General features: G+C 40.8%; 1 protein-coding gene across 1 annotated transcript in view; it reads left to right on the top strand.

Annotated features, from left to right (window-relative positions):
* The window catches only part of ush1c (Usher syndrome 1C), an 86,870-nt gene that overhangs the window by 43,044 nt on the left and 24,919 nt on the right, over window positions 1–18,907 (top strand). Inside the window, exons 16-22 of the mRNA XM_078414904.1 lie at window positions 2,528–2,680; window positions 4,748–4,864; window positions 7,783–8,319; window positions 9,979–10,035; window positions 11,342–11,458; window positions 12,719–12,721; window positions 17,126–17,188. Of these exons, the coding sequence (XP_078271030.1) occupies window positions 2,528–2,680; window positions 4,748–4,864; window positions 7,783–8,319; window positions 9,979–10,035; window positions 11,342–11,458; window positions 12,719–12,721; window positions 17,126–17,188 (1,047 nt within the window). The remainder of the gene's footprint in view (window positions 1–2,527; window positions 2,681–4,747; window positions 4,865–7,782; window positions 8,320–9,978; window positions 10,036–11,341; window positions 11,459–12,718; window positions 12,722–17,125; window positions 17,189–18,907) is intronic.

Raw genomic sequence — 18,907 nt, 5'->3', positions numbered from 1 at the left:
TTGGCTGGGGAAGATGGCCCATTTATGGACTAGCGTAGATGGGTCACCTTGGTTGGCATGGATAAGTTGGGCTGAAGGCACTGTTTCTGTGTGTATGACTCTATGCCCAAGTCTTTTTGAAAGAACCGCAGCATATTTTTACACATTCTTTCATTCATTGTGAAAAGTTGAGCAGGTCCCAATCATGGATTCTCCTAGATATTCAAAGCTTTGTAATTAATTCTTAAATGAAACACAAATTGCTGGCATAACTTAGCGGGTCAGATAGCATCTCTGGAGATACGACGTTTCAGGTCGCGACCCTTTTTAATTAAAAATATTAAAATACTGCTTTGAACTCTACAAAACTCAATTATTAATGAATAAACATGGCACTCTTCCCTATACTTTGAGCGCTCCTCCAGTTTTGACCAATCCTGTTAAATTTTAATAGATCAATAGTTAATTAATTGCCCTGCTTAGTATATGAGATAGTGCCTCTCTGCTGACCTCTGCTGTCAGTGTTTAGAAATGTCAGGTAACTTTCACTAAATGTGATTATTTTTCTTCTTTTAGAGATATTGAAAACCTTAGTGATCAGTCGGGGCATTGCGTATAGAAGTTGTGAGGTCTTGTTGCAGTTGTATAAGATATTGGTGAGGCCACATTTATAGCATTGTATTCAGTTTTGGTCACCATGTCTTAGGAAAGATGTTATCAAGCAGGAAAGTGTGCAGAGAAGAGTTACGAGGCTGTTGCCAGGACTCGAGGGTCTGAGCTATAGCGAGAGGTTGAACAGGCTGAAACTTTATTCCTTGGAATGCAGAAGGATGAGGGGTAATCTTATAAGGTGTATGGTCATGAGAGGAATAGATCGGGCAAATGCACAGAATCTTTTGCCCAGAGTAGGGGAATCGAGATCCAGAGTACATGTACAAAATGTACAACAAAATAAAATGGCTCAATGACATCAGATGAGTCCAATAATTTTTTCTGCTATTTATACCAATATAACTTTGGTGCAGATAATGCCCTGTCTCTACTGCATGTCTCAAAGACTCCATTGGAAGTAACTTTCCCTACACAATCTCCTCAGAACCTTTCTGGTCTGGACATTGAGGTCACCCAGTTAGTGTTATTTCCTGCAAGAAGTTGGTACATAAGATTTAAAGATGTTCAAATGGTATTGATCACCAATAAGAATCAGAGAATCAGCTTGGAACCAAGGCCCTTCAGCCCAACCTGCCCACTCCGACTAACATGCCTCGTCTACACTAGTCCCACCTGCCTGCATTTGGCCCATTTCCCTCTAAACCTATCCTATGTACCTGTCTAACTGTTTCTTAAGCATGACAGTATCTGCCTCAACTACCTCCTCTGGCAGCTCGTTCCATACACCCACCACCCTTTGTGTAAAAGAAAAAGTTACCCCTCAGGTTTCGATTAAATCTTTCCCTCCTCACCTTAAACCTCGGCTGTCTGCTCTGGGCAAAAGATTGCGCACCCGATCTATTCCTCTCATGGTTTTCTACTCTTCTATAAGATCACCCCATATCCCAGCCTGCTCAACATCTCCCTGTAACTCAGGCCCTTGAGTCCTGGCAACATCCTCGTAAATCCTCGCTGCCACCCTTTCCAACTTGACAACATCTTTCCTATAACATGGTGAACAAAACTGAACACAATGCTTTAAGATGTCAAATAAAATGGTATTGGTTACTTGAGGAATTGTGAGCAGTAAACTCTGCGTAAGCCCGGATGTCTGCAATTATAACCTAAACTGGCACACATGACCATCCCTTCCCCTGAATTATTACAGCTCGATGCTCTGTTCCATTGAAATGGAACCAATTACTCATCAGTAGGACGAAGAAGGCAGGAGTAGAAAATTTAAAATATTCTGAGCTATTCCTCTGTCTTTTAAATGGGCTTTTTATTTTTGGTTTTGCATGGGTTCACCAATTAAATTTTCTGTGTTATTGCACATTTTTTTATTGTTTTACTGTTGCTGTGATGAGTTCAATTTTGAGTGGTTTGCAGTGCTTGTAACTGACGGTTTTTCCATAAATGTGTCTCCATATTTCGAACGGTATGAACATTGAATTTCTGGTAACTAGCCTACTAACATCTTCCCCATCCCCATCCCCTCTTTTCCCTGTCCCAGCTGGATTCACACCCATTTCTATCCCTCACCCAGCCCCTCCCCTCTCCCCCTCCGTCTATATTCCTTCCTCTTGCTTCACAATTCGCACCTCGTCCATTTTATCTCACACTTTTTGCCTCTTCATCTCTGGCTTTTGTCCAACCATATATTTATCAAAGTCCCCCCCTCAACTGTATCCACCTATCACTTACCAGGCTTTGTCCTGCCTCCACCTCTATTCCTACTTTTTCCCCACCCACTCCATCCCACCACAATCAGTCTGAAGAAGGGTCTCAACCCCGAAATGTCACCTGTCCACGTTCACCAGAGATGCTGCCTGAACCGTTGAGTCACTCCAGCGCTTTGTATCTTTTTTTTTTAAATCTCTGCATTAAACCTTGTCAGAAAGAGAAGGAGAGGAGGAAGTCCAGGGCTGAGATATTATTTGACCAGAGGAAGAACAAGAAGGAACTGGAATTTGAACAGAAACTTGCAATAGAGAAAGAGGAAATGATGGAGAAAGAAAAACAATTGAAAATAAATCGACTTGTCCAAGAGGTACATTGGAACTGCAAGTGGTCAGATGAATGTCCGTGTGACTGCAATACTTACACAGTTGTCAGTAAATTTAGAAAAAGGAAATGGCCTAATTGTATAATCAAGGACTTTTGGGGACAAAATTGTGATATTATTTATTAGAAACATAATTTTAATTTATATAACATATTATTTGTAACCCATTGTTTCTTGATAAAGCACTCAATATGTGCTAGGCTGTCAAATAAGAAGTATCATTGATAGTGCCAGCATGGTGGTGCAGCGGTAGTTGTTGCCTTACAGCCCAGTTCGATCCTGACTACGGGTGCTGACTGTGTACACCTTCTCCCTATGACCACGTGGGTTTTCGCCAGGTGCTCCGGTTTCAAAGACGTACAAGTTTGTAGGTTAATCAGTTTCTGCAAATTGTCCCTAATGCGTAGGATAGAACCAATGTGCGGGGTGATCATGGTGTGGACTCGGTGGGCCAAAGTGCCTGTTTCTGTGCTGTATCTCTAAAGTAAACTAAACCAAACTTAAATGTTGTCAGCAAATTCACAGAAAAGAAAATGGTCTAATTACCTAATGAATGGACTTTGGGGGGGGGGGGGGGGGGGGTGGAATTGTATTATTATTGATTAGAAATCCCATTTTAACTTATCATAGAACAAATATATGTGTAGGGTAGTGCTAGTGTACAGGATGATCACTGGTCGGCATGGACTCGGTGGGCCGAAGGACCTGTTTCTACACTGTATCTCTCAACTAAACTAAACTTAAATGGTTGTCAGTGAATTCAGAGAAAATAAATAGTCTGTTTGCATTTTTAAAGGACTTCTGGGGGCAAGATTGTAATGTTTTTAATCAGAAATAGAATTTTAACTTATCATATAACAAACATATTATTTGTAGCCCACTGTATCTTGATAAAGCATCCAATATCTGCCAGGCAGCCAAATGAGAAGCTTCCCTGATAATGCCCAAATATTAATCCCACAAGGAGAGGGCAACACGGCACATGCTGTATGTTGGGAGAAGGATAGTTTAGGACTGCACTGTGTAATTGGGGGCACCGGCTGAGGAATATTCTGTGGGCTTTCAAACTGATTGGAGGAAATGGAGCAAAAGACCTCCTCAGCCAAATTCTAGGTGTAGGTGGTAAATAGCCGGTAAACACTGATCCTTGCTGAAGTCCACTCATCAGACAACCTCGTTTATTCCTCTTCTCAATACTAAACTAAACTAAACTAAATTAAACTAAATATCTTCTTCCCAACAACCATTAGGTTCTTGAACACACCAAAACACTAACTAAACAGTGAACTGTTTTGTTTGCAAGCCTTTTGCACTAATATTGGGATTTATTTTAATTTATTGGGTTTTTTGTTTTGTTTATTATATTATTTATGGGTGCTGTGCTTACAAGCCTCTTATGCTGCTACAACTAAGAATTTCATTGTTCTGTTGTTGGTGTGTATGAAAGGTTTAGAGGGATATGGGCCAAATGCGGGCAAATGGGAATAGCATGGGTGAGGCACCTTGGCCGGCATGGACAAGTTGGGCCGAAGGACTTGTTTGCATCCAATAGGACTATATGTTTAGTTTAGTTTAGTGATGCAAGAAACAGGCCCTTGCCCACCAAGTCCATGCTGACCATCGATCACCTGTACACTAGTTCATGAGTTCTGGAGGCAGAATCAGGCCATTCGGCCCATCAAGTCTACTCCGTCGTTCAATCATGGCTGATCTATCTTTCCCTCTCAACCCCATTCTCCTGCCTTCGTCCCATGACCCTGACACTAGTTCTATCTTACACACTAGGGACAGTTTATAGGGGCCAATTAACCTGCAAACCCACATGTTTTTTGAACCGTAGAGTCTAGGACTCTGTAAAAATTGAACATTCAATCCCTGACTAAATTAAGAAAAGTGCAATAGACAGAGGAGAAAATTTTGAAGTGGGTAGTTGACTAAATGTGGTATCTCTTTTTAATAACGTTCACCCTCACTCATAACAGCAATAACATTTACATATATTGCAATCTGTTGAAGTGTCGAGAGAGCTAAGTTATCGGTACATTGCCTCAGGTCTCTGAAACAGAACGGGAAGATTTGGAAGAATCTGCAAAAGTCCAGCACTGGGTGGAGAAGTTGTGCCAGACCCGGTTAGAGCAAATCTCCTCAGCAGAGAATGAATCCCTTGAGGTAATAGTTGTGTGAGATATCCAAGAATTCAGAAATCTGTGCACTGTGTGATACACTTGTTGTTATTATTTTGAGTAACTTGGAAGGGGAGGGGAGGGGAGGGGGTGGAAATAATTCAACAGCTGATGAGGACAATCTTATTGTGATAACTTGCCAATAAAACTATTACAAGTGACAAAAATTGGAAATCTCAAATTAGCAAGATCTCTTGGTTTGGAACTCTTGGGCAGAAAGTGATTGTACAATTTAGATACGATAAACATTGATGTACTTTTTTTTTCTCTATCCTTAGAATATTTCAGCCTGAAATAGTCACATATATGGAATCCAGACCCTGTTTACCAGGTTTAGTTAGGTACGAATGTAATTAGGGAATAGGATTACTACAATATATTTCAGACACAAAGAGCTGGCGTAACTCAGCAGATCAGGCAGCATCTCTGGAGAACATGGATATGTGACTTTTTGGTTCAGGACCCTTCTTCTGACTAATTGTAGTTGGGTGGGTAGAAAGCTGGAAAGAGTTGGGGATACACCTGCTTTCAAGAAGTTCTCCAATCAATTTGAAGAAGGGTACTGACCCAAAACATCACCTATCCATGTTCTCGATGGGTGCTGCCTAACCTGCTGAGTTACTCCAGCACTGTGTGTCTGATTTTGTAAAGCAGCATCTGCAGTTCCTTATTTCTACAATAAATTTCAGGTTTCTTCATAAACAAGTAGGTAGGAGGATCAGCAAGGGGAAATGTGTAGACGCAAGGAACTGCAGATGCTGGAATCCTGAGTGAAACAAAGCATAGAGGAACTAAGCAGATCAGGCAGCATCTGTGGAAGGAATGTACAGGGGACATTTGGAATTGGGACCCTTCTTCAGACTTGTGATTGGGTATATTGAATAGGAGCAGATAGCCAAGGTAAATTAGGTCAAATCTGAACCATACCAATCAGAATAAGGGTGGATATAATTAAGAATACGTGAATACTGTGTGCAGTTTTGGTCTCCAAATTTGAGGAAGGATATTCTTGCTATTGAGGGCGTGCAGCGTGGGTTCACTTGGTTAATTCCCAGAATGGCGGGACTGTCATATGTTGAAAGACTGGAGCGACTAGACTTGTATACACTGGAATTTAGAAGGATGAGAGGGGATCTTATTGAAACATATAAGATTATTAAGGGGTTGGACACGTTAGAGGCAGGAAACATTTTCCCAATGTTGGGGGAGTCCAGAACCAGGGGGCCACAGTTTAAGAATAAGGGGTAGGCCATTTAGAACGGAGATGAGGAAAAGCTTTTTCAGTCATATAGTTGTGAATCTGTGGAATTCTCTCCTCAGAAGGCAGTGGAGGCCAATTCTCTGAATGCTTTCAAGAGAGTGCTAGATAGAGCTCTTAAGGATAGTGGAGTCAGGGGGTATGAGGAGAAGGCAGGAACGGGGTACTGATTGAGAATGATCAGCCACCAGTCGTGCAGCGGTAGAGTTGCTGCCTTACAGCGAATGCAGCGCCTGAGACTCAGGTTTGATCCTGACTACGGGCGCCGTCTGTACGGAGTTTGTACGTTCTCCCCGTGACCCGCGTGGGTTTTCTCCGAGATCTTCGGTTTCCTCCCACACTCCAAAGACATACAGGTATGTAGGTTAATTGACTGGGTAAAATGTAAAAATTGTCCCTAGTGTATGTAGGATAGTGCTAATGTGCGGGGATCGCTGGGCGGCGCAGACTCGGTGGGCCGAAGGGCCTGTTTCCGGCCTGTATCTCTAAAAAAAAAATCACATTGAATGGTGGTGCTGGCTCGAAGGGCCGAATGGCCTACTCCTGCACCTATTTTCTATTGAATTTAATTAAGATCAAAATGATAGGTTGAAGAAAAGTCAGTTGGAGGACAAAATAAAATGGCCAATGATCTTGGCAGATTTTTAAAATAAAAAATTTGAAGCAAGTTCAACGGACTATAAGAAAATATGTCCTGCATAAAAACCATGGCTAAAACCAAAAATGAGATATATGAATGAATAATCAGAATGAAAATATGCGATCATAAAGGGAGATTAAAGCACTTGGTATCTGGACCACAGCAGAGGTGTGTTCAGAGATTAAGAGAGAAGTCAAAAAGAATTAAATTGTCAAGGAAAAAAACAAAATTAAATGATCTATTTGAGTATCAGGATGAGAATAGAACCATGAAGAAAATGAAGAGTTCAAATCGCCAACAGCGATCACGGAATGATGAGACATTAAGTAATTATTTTGTTTCAGTATCTGCCAGGAAGATAAATTAGATGAGTGGAAGTCATGGATGAGATTAGAATTTGTGATAACTACTATGTTTTTAGGATAAGGAAGGCATTTAGCTAACCAAACACAACAAGGTTAAGCTCTCTGGCAAGGATGAAATGCATCCATGCATGTTAAAAGAATTAAGTGAGGTGCTACCTCACACATTCAATAATAAAGCATCTGGTTGGGAAGAACTGCTAGCAAGTTAACATATAACCTTGAGGGTGAAGGGAAAACATTTCCATGAAAAATATCCATTAACACTAGTGTTAGGAAACCTAATAAAGTATCAACATGCTGCAGGGGTGATGGTGGAGACAGATACAATCGTGGCCATTGAAGAGGCGTTTAGATGTGCAGGGAATGGAGAGGTATGGATCACATGCATGCAGAAGAGATTCATTTAATGTTGACATCTTTGCGACCATTTTGGGTTCAGAATTTGCTTGAATTCGTGTTTCTATGCTGCAGTCACTAGAAGAAGGCTCACATTTTAGAAGAGATCTTTCTGTAATTGCTGCCAAAGCAACGTAAATGTTTGAGAAACTGTGTCTTAAAATAATGGTTTTAGTTATTATTGGAGTGAGGATTTTATTGTTTGATTTTGTGACGTTATTAAAAGAAATGCTGTCCACAAACAGGGGTCTACTGCACCACCTCCTCCTCCGCCGGTATCGGTGCGGACATTTGCCGGCGGTTTCCTGCTTCACACCACGGATCTTGACGACATCAACCTGGATCAGTTTGATCCGCCGGTGAAACGGACGCCACCCCCTCCACCGGCGTCCCATTTTACCCCCTCGCCTTATCCGTCCAAGCTCCCGACCCCAGCGGCCCTGACCCCGCGTAAAAAGCCCGCTCCACCTCCCCCGACCACGTCGCCGCACCACGCAAAGCCGTTGCACACGGGCGCAAAGATGCCTCCGATGCCACCTCCACTGCCGCGTGCGCCCCCGCTTCCACCCACCCCTCTCCCCCCGCCCCTGCCCGCCCATCAAACTGCCTTCCCGCGTTCCCAAGGCACCATTCCCGATGGAAGGGAAAACAAGTCAAATTATTACTCCCAGCCGGACACGGACTCGGGTCGTGACTGGGAGCCCCAGAACTTTGGGTCAAAAGCTGCGTACAGTCCGATTTACAACCGGACTGGCGAATGTTCATATCCAACCAGCCACAAGGTATTGTAAGGCAAGAGGTTTATTGTGGTTGCTGTGTGTCAACCTGTCTGCAACTATATTCTGCTCTCTGCATCCTCCCCTTTGCTCTACATATTGAAATGTATCTGCGTGTGGTAAATCTGATCTACAGGCACTCCCCGTCTTAGGTAACAGGCGACTTATGGAAACTTGCACTAATGTAAGCAATTCTTTAAGCTCACTGACGCCCATGTAGTCTCCACGTCGGAGCTCACCCCGTGGTCTCCACGTCGGAGCTCCCCCTGTGGTCTCCACGTCGGTGCTGCCCCGAGGTCTCCACATTGGAGCTGCCCCCGTTGTCTCCACGTTAGAGCTGCCCCCGTGGTCTCCACGTCGGAGCTCCCCCTGTGGTCTCCACGTGGGAGCTGCCCCGTGGTCTGCAGGTGGGAGCTCTCCCCACAGTCCCTGCCTTGGAGCTCTCCCCATAATCTCCTCCTCGGAGCTTCCACCTGCTCTCCACCTCAGAGCTTCTCCCCAGTCTCTGTGTCAAATAGAATTTACACATGTGCAACAGCACTTCCATTTCCAACTTGCGTAATATCCAAGTTATGCAAGGGTCTGTGAAACGTAACCCTTCCATAAATCGAAGAGAGTGTGTGTGTGTGTATATATATATATATATATATATATATATATATATACACGTGTGTATATATACACATGTATATATACACATGTATATATACAGATTTTAAAAATATATATATACACAATGGGACAAGCCATTTTTTTGTGAAAGAAAATACAAACCTGCTATAATTATCAGCTGACAATAAATTCTCACCTTCAATTCGGAATGCTGAGGATACAAATGGACAGTAGAGTGATACACCCGGTAGAGCCGCTGCCTCACAGTGCCAGACACCCGGGTTCGATCCTAACCTTAGGTGCTGTCTGTGTGTGGAGTTTGCACGTTCTCGCTGTGACCGCGTGGGTTTCATCCCACATCCCAAAGACGTGTGGGTTTGTAGGTTAATTGGACCTCTGTAAATGTTCCCTCATGTGCAGGGATTGGATGCAAAAAATGGGAAAACATAGAACTAGCGTGAAGGGGTGACCAATGGTCAGCGTGGACTCAGTAGGCTGAAGGGCCTGTTTCCATTCTGTAGCATTCAATCAATTCAAAGCTCAAATTCAGAATCTGACTGCTGGATAGCAAATCAATTTACTGTAGAGTGGATGCTTCATTTTTGGAGATGTTACAGACCATTAAGCCACTGAATAAAAGCCTGCGTCTCATTTTGTGTGAAGCACTTGTGTTATTTCTGATATATTTACGGCATGGTAAAACTGTAAATCAGTTAATTCAGTGCAGATGGCCATTTGGCTTTTCCCTGTTGATAACGATTGTCTTTGTTGGAGTGTGAAGTTTGTGTTCAATGGAGGTGAATATTTCTTTCCAACTTTTGTGTGTGTGACCAGCATAACAAAAGGTAAAACTCAACAGAGTTAAAAATTAGAATGTATATATTAATGAATAAATATCTAATATTTAAAATGGTTAACTGAACCTTACCTTTTGATTTACTGGTCAGATGTTGCTTACTTTGAAAACTGCATGTGTTTGAAGTGATTTACAACCAATAGTAGTGATATATATTCCCAAGATTGATGATTAATATCTGTCTTTATATGTCTCAGGTCATGAGGAATACATCTCATGGTAGCAAAATCTCTTCTGCATCCAATAACCCATTGGTATGTGACAAGACAATAGCTCAAATAATCAGCGAGACCTAGGAAAATCTTAGCATCAGAGACAAATCTTTGTCAGTACAGACATTGTGATCCGAAGGGCCTGTTCCTGCACTGCTCTGTTCTAATATGTGCAGCATTAAAGACCAGTATTAGAAGGTGCACGATGGACCTTTGGAGAAATGATAGAAAATAGATCAGTTTTAAATAGGAGAATGGATGGTAAATTGATTTGCATTTTCTGCTTTTGAACGTTGGATAGAGGGAGCATGTTCTCTTCCTATGTTGGACCTGGTGACACAGTGGCGTAGTGGTAGAGTTGCAGCCTTAATAGTGCCAGAGACCCATGTTCGATCCTGACGATGGGTTCTGTCTGTATGGAGTTGGTACATTCTTCCCATGACAACGTGGGTTACTCCGGGTGATCCGGTTCCCTACCACAAACCAAAGAGGTGCGGGTTTGTAGGTTAATTGGCTTCAGTAAAAATCGTAAATTGTCCCTAATGTGTAGTGCATGCTAGTTTAACAGGGATCACTGGTCGGAGCGGACTCAATGGTACAAAGGGCCTGTTTCCGCCCTGTATCTCTAAACTAAATTAAAAGTAAACTGCTCTTGAATACATGCCACGTAATTACCGTATTACTTTAAAAAATCCATCTCATGGCAGGATATGGAAATGTTTCTCAAGAATGAAGATTTTGTTTGGGAGGTGGGGGGAAATTGGAGCTATAATAGAACCGCTGTTCCCTCATAGTTCTTTCCTATTGAATTGCGTCTCGATGTTAGTCTTTTAAGGTACAATGCAATTTTACTTTATTTCCAAAAATTAATTGACTAATTATCTATAGTTTCTACAAGAGACCTAGACTATGTGCTGTTTCCCATTTCAAGGTCCTCGGCAGAAATGCTTAATTGAAAAAGTTTAATATATTTTAAAAAACACAGTAAATGATAACAATTTCCTTATCTTTATTTTTATTTATAATGAATGTCTCTTGCTATCCACTTTGCTGCTGTAACACTGCAAATTTCCCCGGTGTGGGACAAATAAAGGAATATATTATATTATTATTATTATTATATATTTTACTGTGAAATGTTGTATCAGATGAATATATTTTTGAATAGGTTTAGGTCTAGGTTTATTATTGTCGTGTATTGTGTCAGAGCGATATGGCTTTCAGCAAGTATCTTATTAAAATGGATGGTGGAATTTCTATTACCCACTAGTTTATTCACAAATACATTGTGCTTTCCCTTTCTCTCTGTCATGGATGATTGCTCATCATGTACCACACATGACATCAGCAACTTGCCCCAAGCCCACCTATGCAAACACGACCAATGGGCCCATTGGTTTCCAAACCAGTCATGCTGCCTCCTAGCCCCAGCCTTATAAAAAAGACATGGGTTAAATCGGAACTGGTAAGTTTGTTTTCTCGCATATTATCTACCTGTAAAAGTACTCCGTACTTAACTTGTATTTTGTATTCATAGATTCATGCAGCACGGAAACAGTCCCTTCTGCACAAATTGCCCAAGCTGACCAACTTGTCAGCATGGGCAGGTTGGGCTGAAGGATCTGTTCCTGTGTTGTCTGACTGAAAATGCCCCATCTACACTAGTCCTATGCCTGTGTTTGGCCCATGTCATACGTAAGCCATGTACCTGTCCAAATGTCTTCTAAACATTGCCTCAACTACCTCCTCTGGCAGCTCATTCCATACACCCATCCATTTGTGGGGAAAAAAATGGCCCCTCAGGTTCCTCTTAATCTTCTCCCCCCCCCCCCCCCCCCCCCCCTTAAATGTATGTCCTCCAGTTCTCCTACTCTAGGTAAAAGATTCTATTTACCTTATCTATTCCTCTTATGATCTAATAACTATTTGGTGTTGGGATCATTTTTATACTAAAGCAATTTCTCTACATTGTGGAATTGAAGATCCCTTGAATTGAAGGCTTTTCTGGATCAATGTGTGGTAAATCAGAAGTCAGGCAAGCCGATTCCTAAGCTGAAAAGGAAACACAATGCTGGAGTAACTCAGCAGGTCAGGCAGCATCCCTGGAGAACGTGGATAGGCGGCGTTTCAGATCGGGGCCCTTCTTCAGACTGACACGAAACATCACTTATCCATGTTCTGCCGAGATGCTGCCTGACTCGCTGAGTTACTCCAGCACTTTGTGTCCTTTTGTGCATTAACCAGCATCTGCAGTTCCTTGTTTTTGGATTGCTAAACTGTTAAGGAAATCCAGTGATTGCCTACAGCTCTGGATATATTTGCTGGCGAGTCTTTGGAAAACATGCCTCATGGTGTCAACTGCTTAGTTTGATGGCAATTGTTCGATAGCATGGCATTTTAGAGTTTCAGCCATTCAAGATCTGTCCTGGATGCTACTTAGGAATTAGGTTTTTAGAAAGTTGTCATGGGCTTCCTATTCAGCATGAGTTTTAAACCGATAATTCAAACACATTTCTAATTATTGAGAAGAAAAACACAAAGTGCAGGACTAACTGAACAGGTCAGGCAGCATCTTTGGAGAACATGGATAGGTCAGGGTCCCGATCCGAAACGTCACCCATCCATGTTCTCGAGATGCTGCCTGGCCCACTGAGTAACACCAGCACTTTGTGCCTTTTTTATTGTAAAGTAGAATCTGCAGTTTGTTGTAACTCCAATTATTGAGCTTGTGTTTTTTAGTCAGAGTTGTACCAGGGAATGGGTGAATGTAACACTTAATGCAACAAAAAAAAAGGAAATGTTGTTCTAATGTTCTTGAATTTTTCATTAGTTAATACACCTACTATACAAATACAGTAAGGATGAACAGTGAGTGTTTGCAGTGTATTCTAAGGGCAGTACTGAATCTTAAACTTGTTGCAGTACTCCCAACGTGTTATTTCTTAAGTAACATGTCTTCATAAAAGGGGTTGATTTGTTACATCTTGCTCAACAACATTCAACTCAAGAACATCTAATTCCAAAATAATTCAATTTATGCTATCTTTGCTGTTTTTAATAATATCCATAACGTTTTCAGTGAAGTAAGTCCCTGCCCAGGAACATCTGTTTTGACTGCTATAGGTGTATTTGCTAGTAACATATTTAGAACATATAACATGGAAAGTACAGCACAAGAACAGGCCCTTTGGCCCACAATGTCCGTGCCGGATATGATGCCAAGACCATCTCTTATCTACCTGTGCATAATCCATATCCCTCTATTCCCTGTAATGTCCATGTGCCGATCCAAAATCCTTAAATGCCACTATCCTATCTGCCTCCATCACCAACCCTGTCAGCGCATTTCAGGTTTTTACCATCCTATTTGTCAAAAAAACTTGTCCCTCACATCTTGTTTAAATTAGCCCCTCTCATTTTAAAGCTCTGCAATATAGTATTCCATTTTCCCATCCGGGAGAAAGGTTCTGACTGTCTCTGCCTCTCATCATTTTAAATCCTTCTATCAGCTCTCCCCGCAACCTCCGGCTTTCAAGAAAATACAATCCAAGTTTATCCAACCTCTCCCGGTAACTAATAATCCAGACAATATTCTGGCAAACCTTCTCTGCACTCTCTCCAAAGTCTCCACATCCTTCCTGTAATGGGGCGACCAGAACTGTATGCAATACTCCAAATGCCGCCTAACCAAAGTCCTGAAAAGCTGCATCATGACTTCCTGACCTGTAAACTCAATGCCCCGACCTATGAAGGAAAACATACCATATGCCTCCTTTATCACTCTTTACCAATTTCATGATACATGGTGACATAAAAAAAAAATGAATGTTGTATTATGTTTTGTCCCTCTATCTCATCCATTCTACCCAAATCATTTAAAGACCTATAAATCACTTTTGGTAGCATCCCAATGCTTTATGTTACTTTTAATAGGTAGATGAATTGATGTACATTAGGTCTTTAGATCATACAGACATTGTGGGCCAAAGGGTCTGTTGACGTTGTGTACTGTTCCACGCTCTATGTCCTTTGACATTTCCACCCTGGAAAAAAGGTTCTGATTGCGTACCCTATATTTGCCTTTCATAATTTTATATACTTCTATCACGTCTCCCCTCAGCCTCTCTGGTGGAACAAACAATATCAATGAATTATGTCTTTAGCTACCAAAAGGACATGCCTTACAATGTGTAACATTAAGATGACACAAAGTGCAAAACCATTACTATATGCTTTGTTTCCCAGTAACGTGTTTGCCTTGGAATGATTTGTAGTGAATTAATTGGTTCTATTTAAACAAATTCCCATCTTGAGTCCATAATCAAAAGCACATATCTTTTAAAACCCATTATTGTTGGTGTGATTTACCACATTACCTACTGAAAATGATTTACTGCATTATAACTTTTTGTCACCCATTGTAAAAACGAATGAGTTCAGTGTACCGATGATATATCAAGGAGCCAAACAATTCTTAATATTAATCCATCCACTGAGGAACCTTATGAAATCTATCATCTAGCCTAATGATAGATGCCAAAATTGGCTCATCAAACTCCCTGTGTTATCTAATTTTCGACAAACCACTGAGTAAATCAATTCATCCTTGTCAAGGATAGTATCAAGACATCATACTGTGCATCAAAAACTGGTTATTGACTACAAATCATCATTATTACTCTTGTCTTCTTAGGCTGACTCTTTCAGTCATTGTTCCTTTTCTCTCCACCTCACCGTCTATATCTCTCATTTCCCTTATCCCTAACCAGCATGAAGAAGGGTCTCGACCCAAAACATTTCCCATTCCTTCTCTCCAGAAATGCTGCCTGTCCCACCGAGTTACTCCAGCTTTTTGTGTCTATCTTTCAGTCGGGGGTCAGTTTGCTTCTCAGTTTGTGTGCATACAAAGGTGGATGAAAAGACCAATGTGCGATTTGCAGACACTGCCACATGTGTGATGGGAGACATTTAGGATTAGGTTTATTATTGTCACGTGTACTGAGGTACAATGACAAGCTTTGTTTTGCATGCAATCCAATCAACTCATATAATACTATACATGAACACCATCAAGTCAAACTCAAGTACAATAAATAGAGCAAAGGGGAAGCTGCAGAGTGCAGAATATAGTTCTCATCATTACAGAACAACAGTTCCAGAGGCAAAGTCCAATGTCCGTAATGAGGTAGGTTGGAGAATTTGAATTGTGCCTTAGCTTATGGTAGGACCGTTGAGAAGCCTCATAGCAGAGGGGAAGAAGCTGTTCCTGACTCTGGTGGTGCGTGCTTTCAAAGTTCTGTACGTTCTACCTGACTGGAGTGGAGAGAAGAATGATTGACCGGAGTGACTGTGTTGACTGCTTTCCTGAGGCAGCATAAAGTGCAGATGGAGTCAATGGTGGGGAATCAGATCTATGTGATGGCCTGGGCTACATCCACAACTCTGCAATTTCTTGCACGACCTGCCCCAACTACCTCCTCTGGAGCTTGTACCATTCATCCACCATCCCCTCTTTGAAAAAGTTGAACCTCAGGTTCCTATTAAATCTTTCTCCACTCACCTTAAAGCTTTGTCTCCTGGTTCTTGATTCCGCTAGTCTGGGTAAAAGACTGTGCATTCACCCTATCTATTCCTCTCATGATTTTATGCACCGCGATCATGACACCTCAGCTTCTTGCACTCCATGGAATAGAGTCCTAGCTTGTCCAATCTCTCCCTAAAGATCAGGCCTTCGAGTCCTGGCAACATCCTTGTAAGTCTTCTCTGCGCTCTTACCAGCTTAACAACATCCTTCCTTATAGCAGGGTGTCCAAAACTGAACACAATACTCCAAATGCAGCCTTGCTCAACTGTAACATAACATCCCAACTTCTATACGCAATCTGTGTAGGAAGGAGCTGCAGATGCTGGTTTATACGAGCAAAATGCTAGAGTAACTCAGTGGATCAGGCAGCATCTCTGGAGAAAAGGAATAGGTGATATTTTGAATCGGGACCCTTCTTCAGTCAACTCGCTGAGTTACTCCAGCATTTTGTGTCAATCTTCTGTATGCAATATCTTGATTGATGAAGGCCAGTGTACCAAAGTGCTTCTTTACCATCTAATCAACCTGTGAAGTTATTTTCAGGGAACTATGTCCCTGCACTCCTAGATCTCTCTGCTCTACGACACTTCCTAAGGCTCTACTTAGTACTAATTATTTTTCACACATGCTCTAATTATTCATTGTAATAACTCAGATGAGATGGATTAGGTACATATGAAACCAGAGCAATGCTGGAGAGTATAAAGCTGCTGTAACAAAGACGTTAAATACGAAGAACATTTCATATTGATTTTAGCATTGTGGAATTAACCTTGAAGCTTTATATTGACTGATGGAGGTATAAGTTAAGTAATGTTGCACGGTGAATAGCGATCTATGAAAAGTGCCAGGTCTATCGATCTAATGATCTTCTGTTAATTCATGAAGTCATTTTCACAATTTCCTCCATTATAATCAAATCATTGGTTAAATCACTTTCCAATTAATTATTTATTCCAATTCTATAAGTAAAGTCTTAACAATGTCATTAGCAGATCTTACTTACATGGAACATAGAAACTAATAGACCCTTCGGCCCCCAACGACGGTGTCGAACATGATGCCAAGTTAAATTAATCTCACATGTTCCAATGTCCCTCCATTCCCTCCATATCCATGTGCCTATCTAAAAGCCCCTTAAATGCCACTATCGTATCTACCTCCACCACCACCCCCGGCAGCGCCTTCCAGCCACTCTCTGTTCAAATAAGGGTCCCGACCTGGGCCGTGACTTCCAGGGATGCTGCTTAACCCCTTGGGTTACTCCAGCATTTTGGGGTCATTCTTTGTATGCCTAGCCACGTTCTACAGGGATGCTGCCGGATCTGTTGAGTTACTCCAGAACTTTGCTTCGTTCTTTGTAAACCAACATCTGCAGTTCCTTGTTTCTCCAAGTCTAACTCACTGAGAGAGCCTGTGGTCATCAACCCTTCAATCCCCTTTGGTAAATAATAAGGCTCCTGTCAAATAACTCGGGATGGTGTTAATGCATCAAAGTGCTGAATTTAAATCGGAGTTGTGATTCTTAATACTTTTCTCATTTCACAGCAACCAGAAATGTTAAAACGAATGGTAGTCTACAATTCGTCATTTCGTTCTAAAGGAAAGCACGTAAATAATAAGGACATTTTATCTTAATTTATTTTAATTCCTTTTTTTTAGGCATGTATTTTGAAATAGACGTACAGCATGTTTGAGTTCGTCATTTATCTCTTTGGTCCTCTTGTTCCATAAGTGATTGGAGTCTTTCGAGGCTTTTCTTTGCCTTCCATCACAGTGAGGGTGTGCCTGGAGCAATCACTGTGATGGTTGTCTGTGTTAAATTGTAATTGTGTGTCTTGTGTTCTTTATTGTTTACTGTCAACCATTTACTGTTTATTGTTTATTGTCAACCATTAACGCCGGACCCTGACGTGAGAGGACGCTGGCGCTGTTTGTTCGCCGCTTCTCCGTCTGGATAAATCTTTTGTTTGTTTTTATGTCTTGTTTGCTCTGTAAAGCGTCTTTGAGTTTCCTGAAAAGCGCTATATAAATTAAATGTATTATTATTATTATTATTAAAATTAAATTAAAAAGCAGGTGCCACAGTGGCGCAGCTGTTAGGGTTGCTGCCTCACAGCGCCAGAGACCCGGGTTCAATCCAGACCTTCAGTCTGAAGAAGGGTCTGGACCCGAAATGTCACCCATTTCTCCTATCCAGAGATGCTGCCTGTCCCGCTGAGTTAATCCAGCATTTTCTATCTATCTTCGGTTTAAACCAACATCTGCAGTTCCTTCCTAAACAACTCTCTGCTTTTGGTTACCTCCCTCTATCGTCTTCATTTGATCAGAGTAATTTTCCCCATTATTATACCCTTTTGATGTTCTTCGTTACCTTTTTCTGGAGTGGGGAAGATGCAAGCACGACGTAAATGAAAATCTACAGAGTGGAAGAACATTGGCAAAATATTAATATATGTTTAGTGCACCCTTTGAAGGATGAGAATGCAAACTTCAAGGGGTACTATAAGCAGCATGTCTAACATATTTTATCATATGGACATTAAATTTTTCAACTATGTGGATCGCAATAAATACAGAAGTGGAGTGGTAAATAGAACCATATCTTTCCTTTGATTGCAAGGTGGAATTATAGTCTACTGTAAAATTTGTGGAAAATACTGTCTCTTATAAATTGAATGTTTTAAATCTTATGAGAGAGTTTCCTTTGTCTCTATTTCGGCTCTTAATATTTGTTTCTGATGTAAAGAAAATTAGTGTTTGATTTTTACAAAGGAGAAATTGTTGCATAATCACTTTCAGTAGCAAAATTATTAACATTAATGGTGGGATTTATTAGGGAAATTTTGCCATTTCCTTTCAAATTTATATTTAATAATAAAAGTAGAATAAACTATTGAGTAATCTATCTTATATGCACTGATGCAACGATATTAAAGATATGTATACATTTATTTAATATCATTGCATTGGTGCTCATAAGATCGCTTAATCAATGTATAAATATAAATATATATATATATCTTTATGAATATATACAGTTATCTTCAATATCATTGCATGTGCATATGAGATAAGTTAATCAATGGTTTACCTTATAAAGATATAATATATATATACAATACCATTGATTGCACTATCTTATGTGCACTTACGCAATCATATTGAAGATATCTGTATATATTCATAAAGATATATGTATATATTTATATATTGATTAAGCTATCTTATGAGCACCAACAATGATATTAAATAGATATACTTTAATATCATTGCATAAGTGTATGTAATATAGCTTAATCAATGGTTTACTATATATACAGTAAATAT

Source organism: Rhinoraja longicauda, chromosome 18 (assembly GCF_053455715.1).
Source record: "Rhinoraja longicauda isolate Sanriku21f chromosome 18, sRhiLon1.1, whole genome shotgun sequence".
In the NCBI taxonomy this organism is placed as follows: domain Eukaryota; kingdom Metazoa; phylum Chordata; class Chondrichthyes; order Rajiformes; family Arhynchobatidae; genus Rhinoraja; species Rhinoraja longicauda.
The sequence above is the reverse complement of the archived record's forward strand: the minus strand, read 5'-3'. Positions and strand labels throughout refer to the sequence as shown.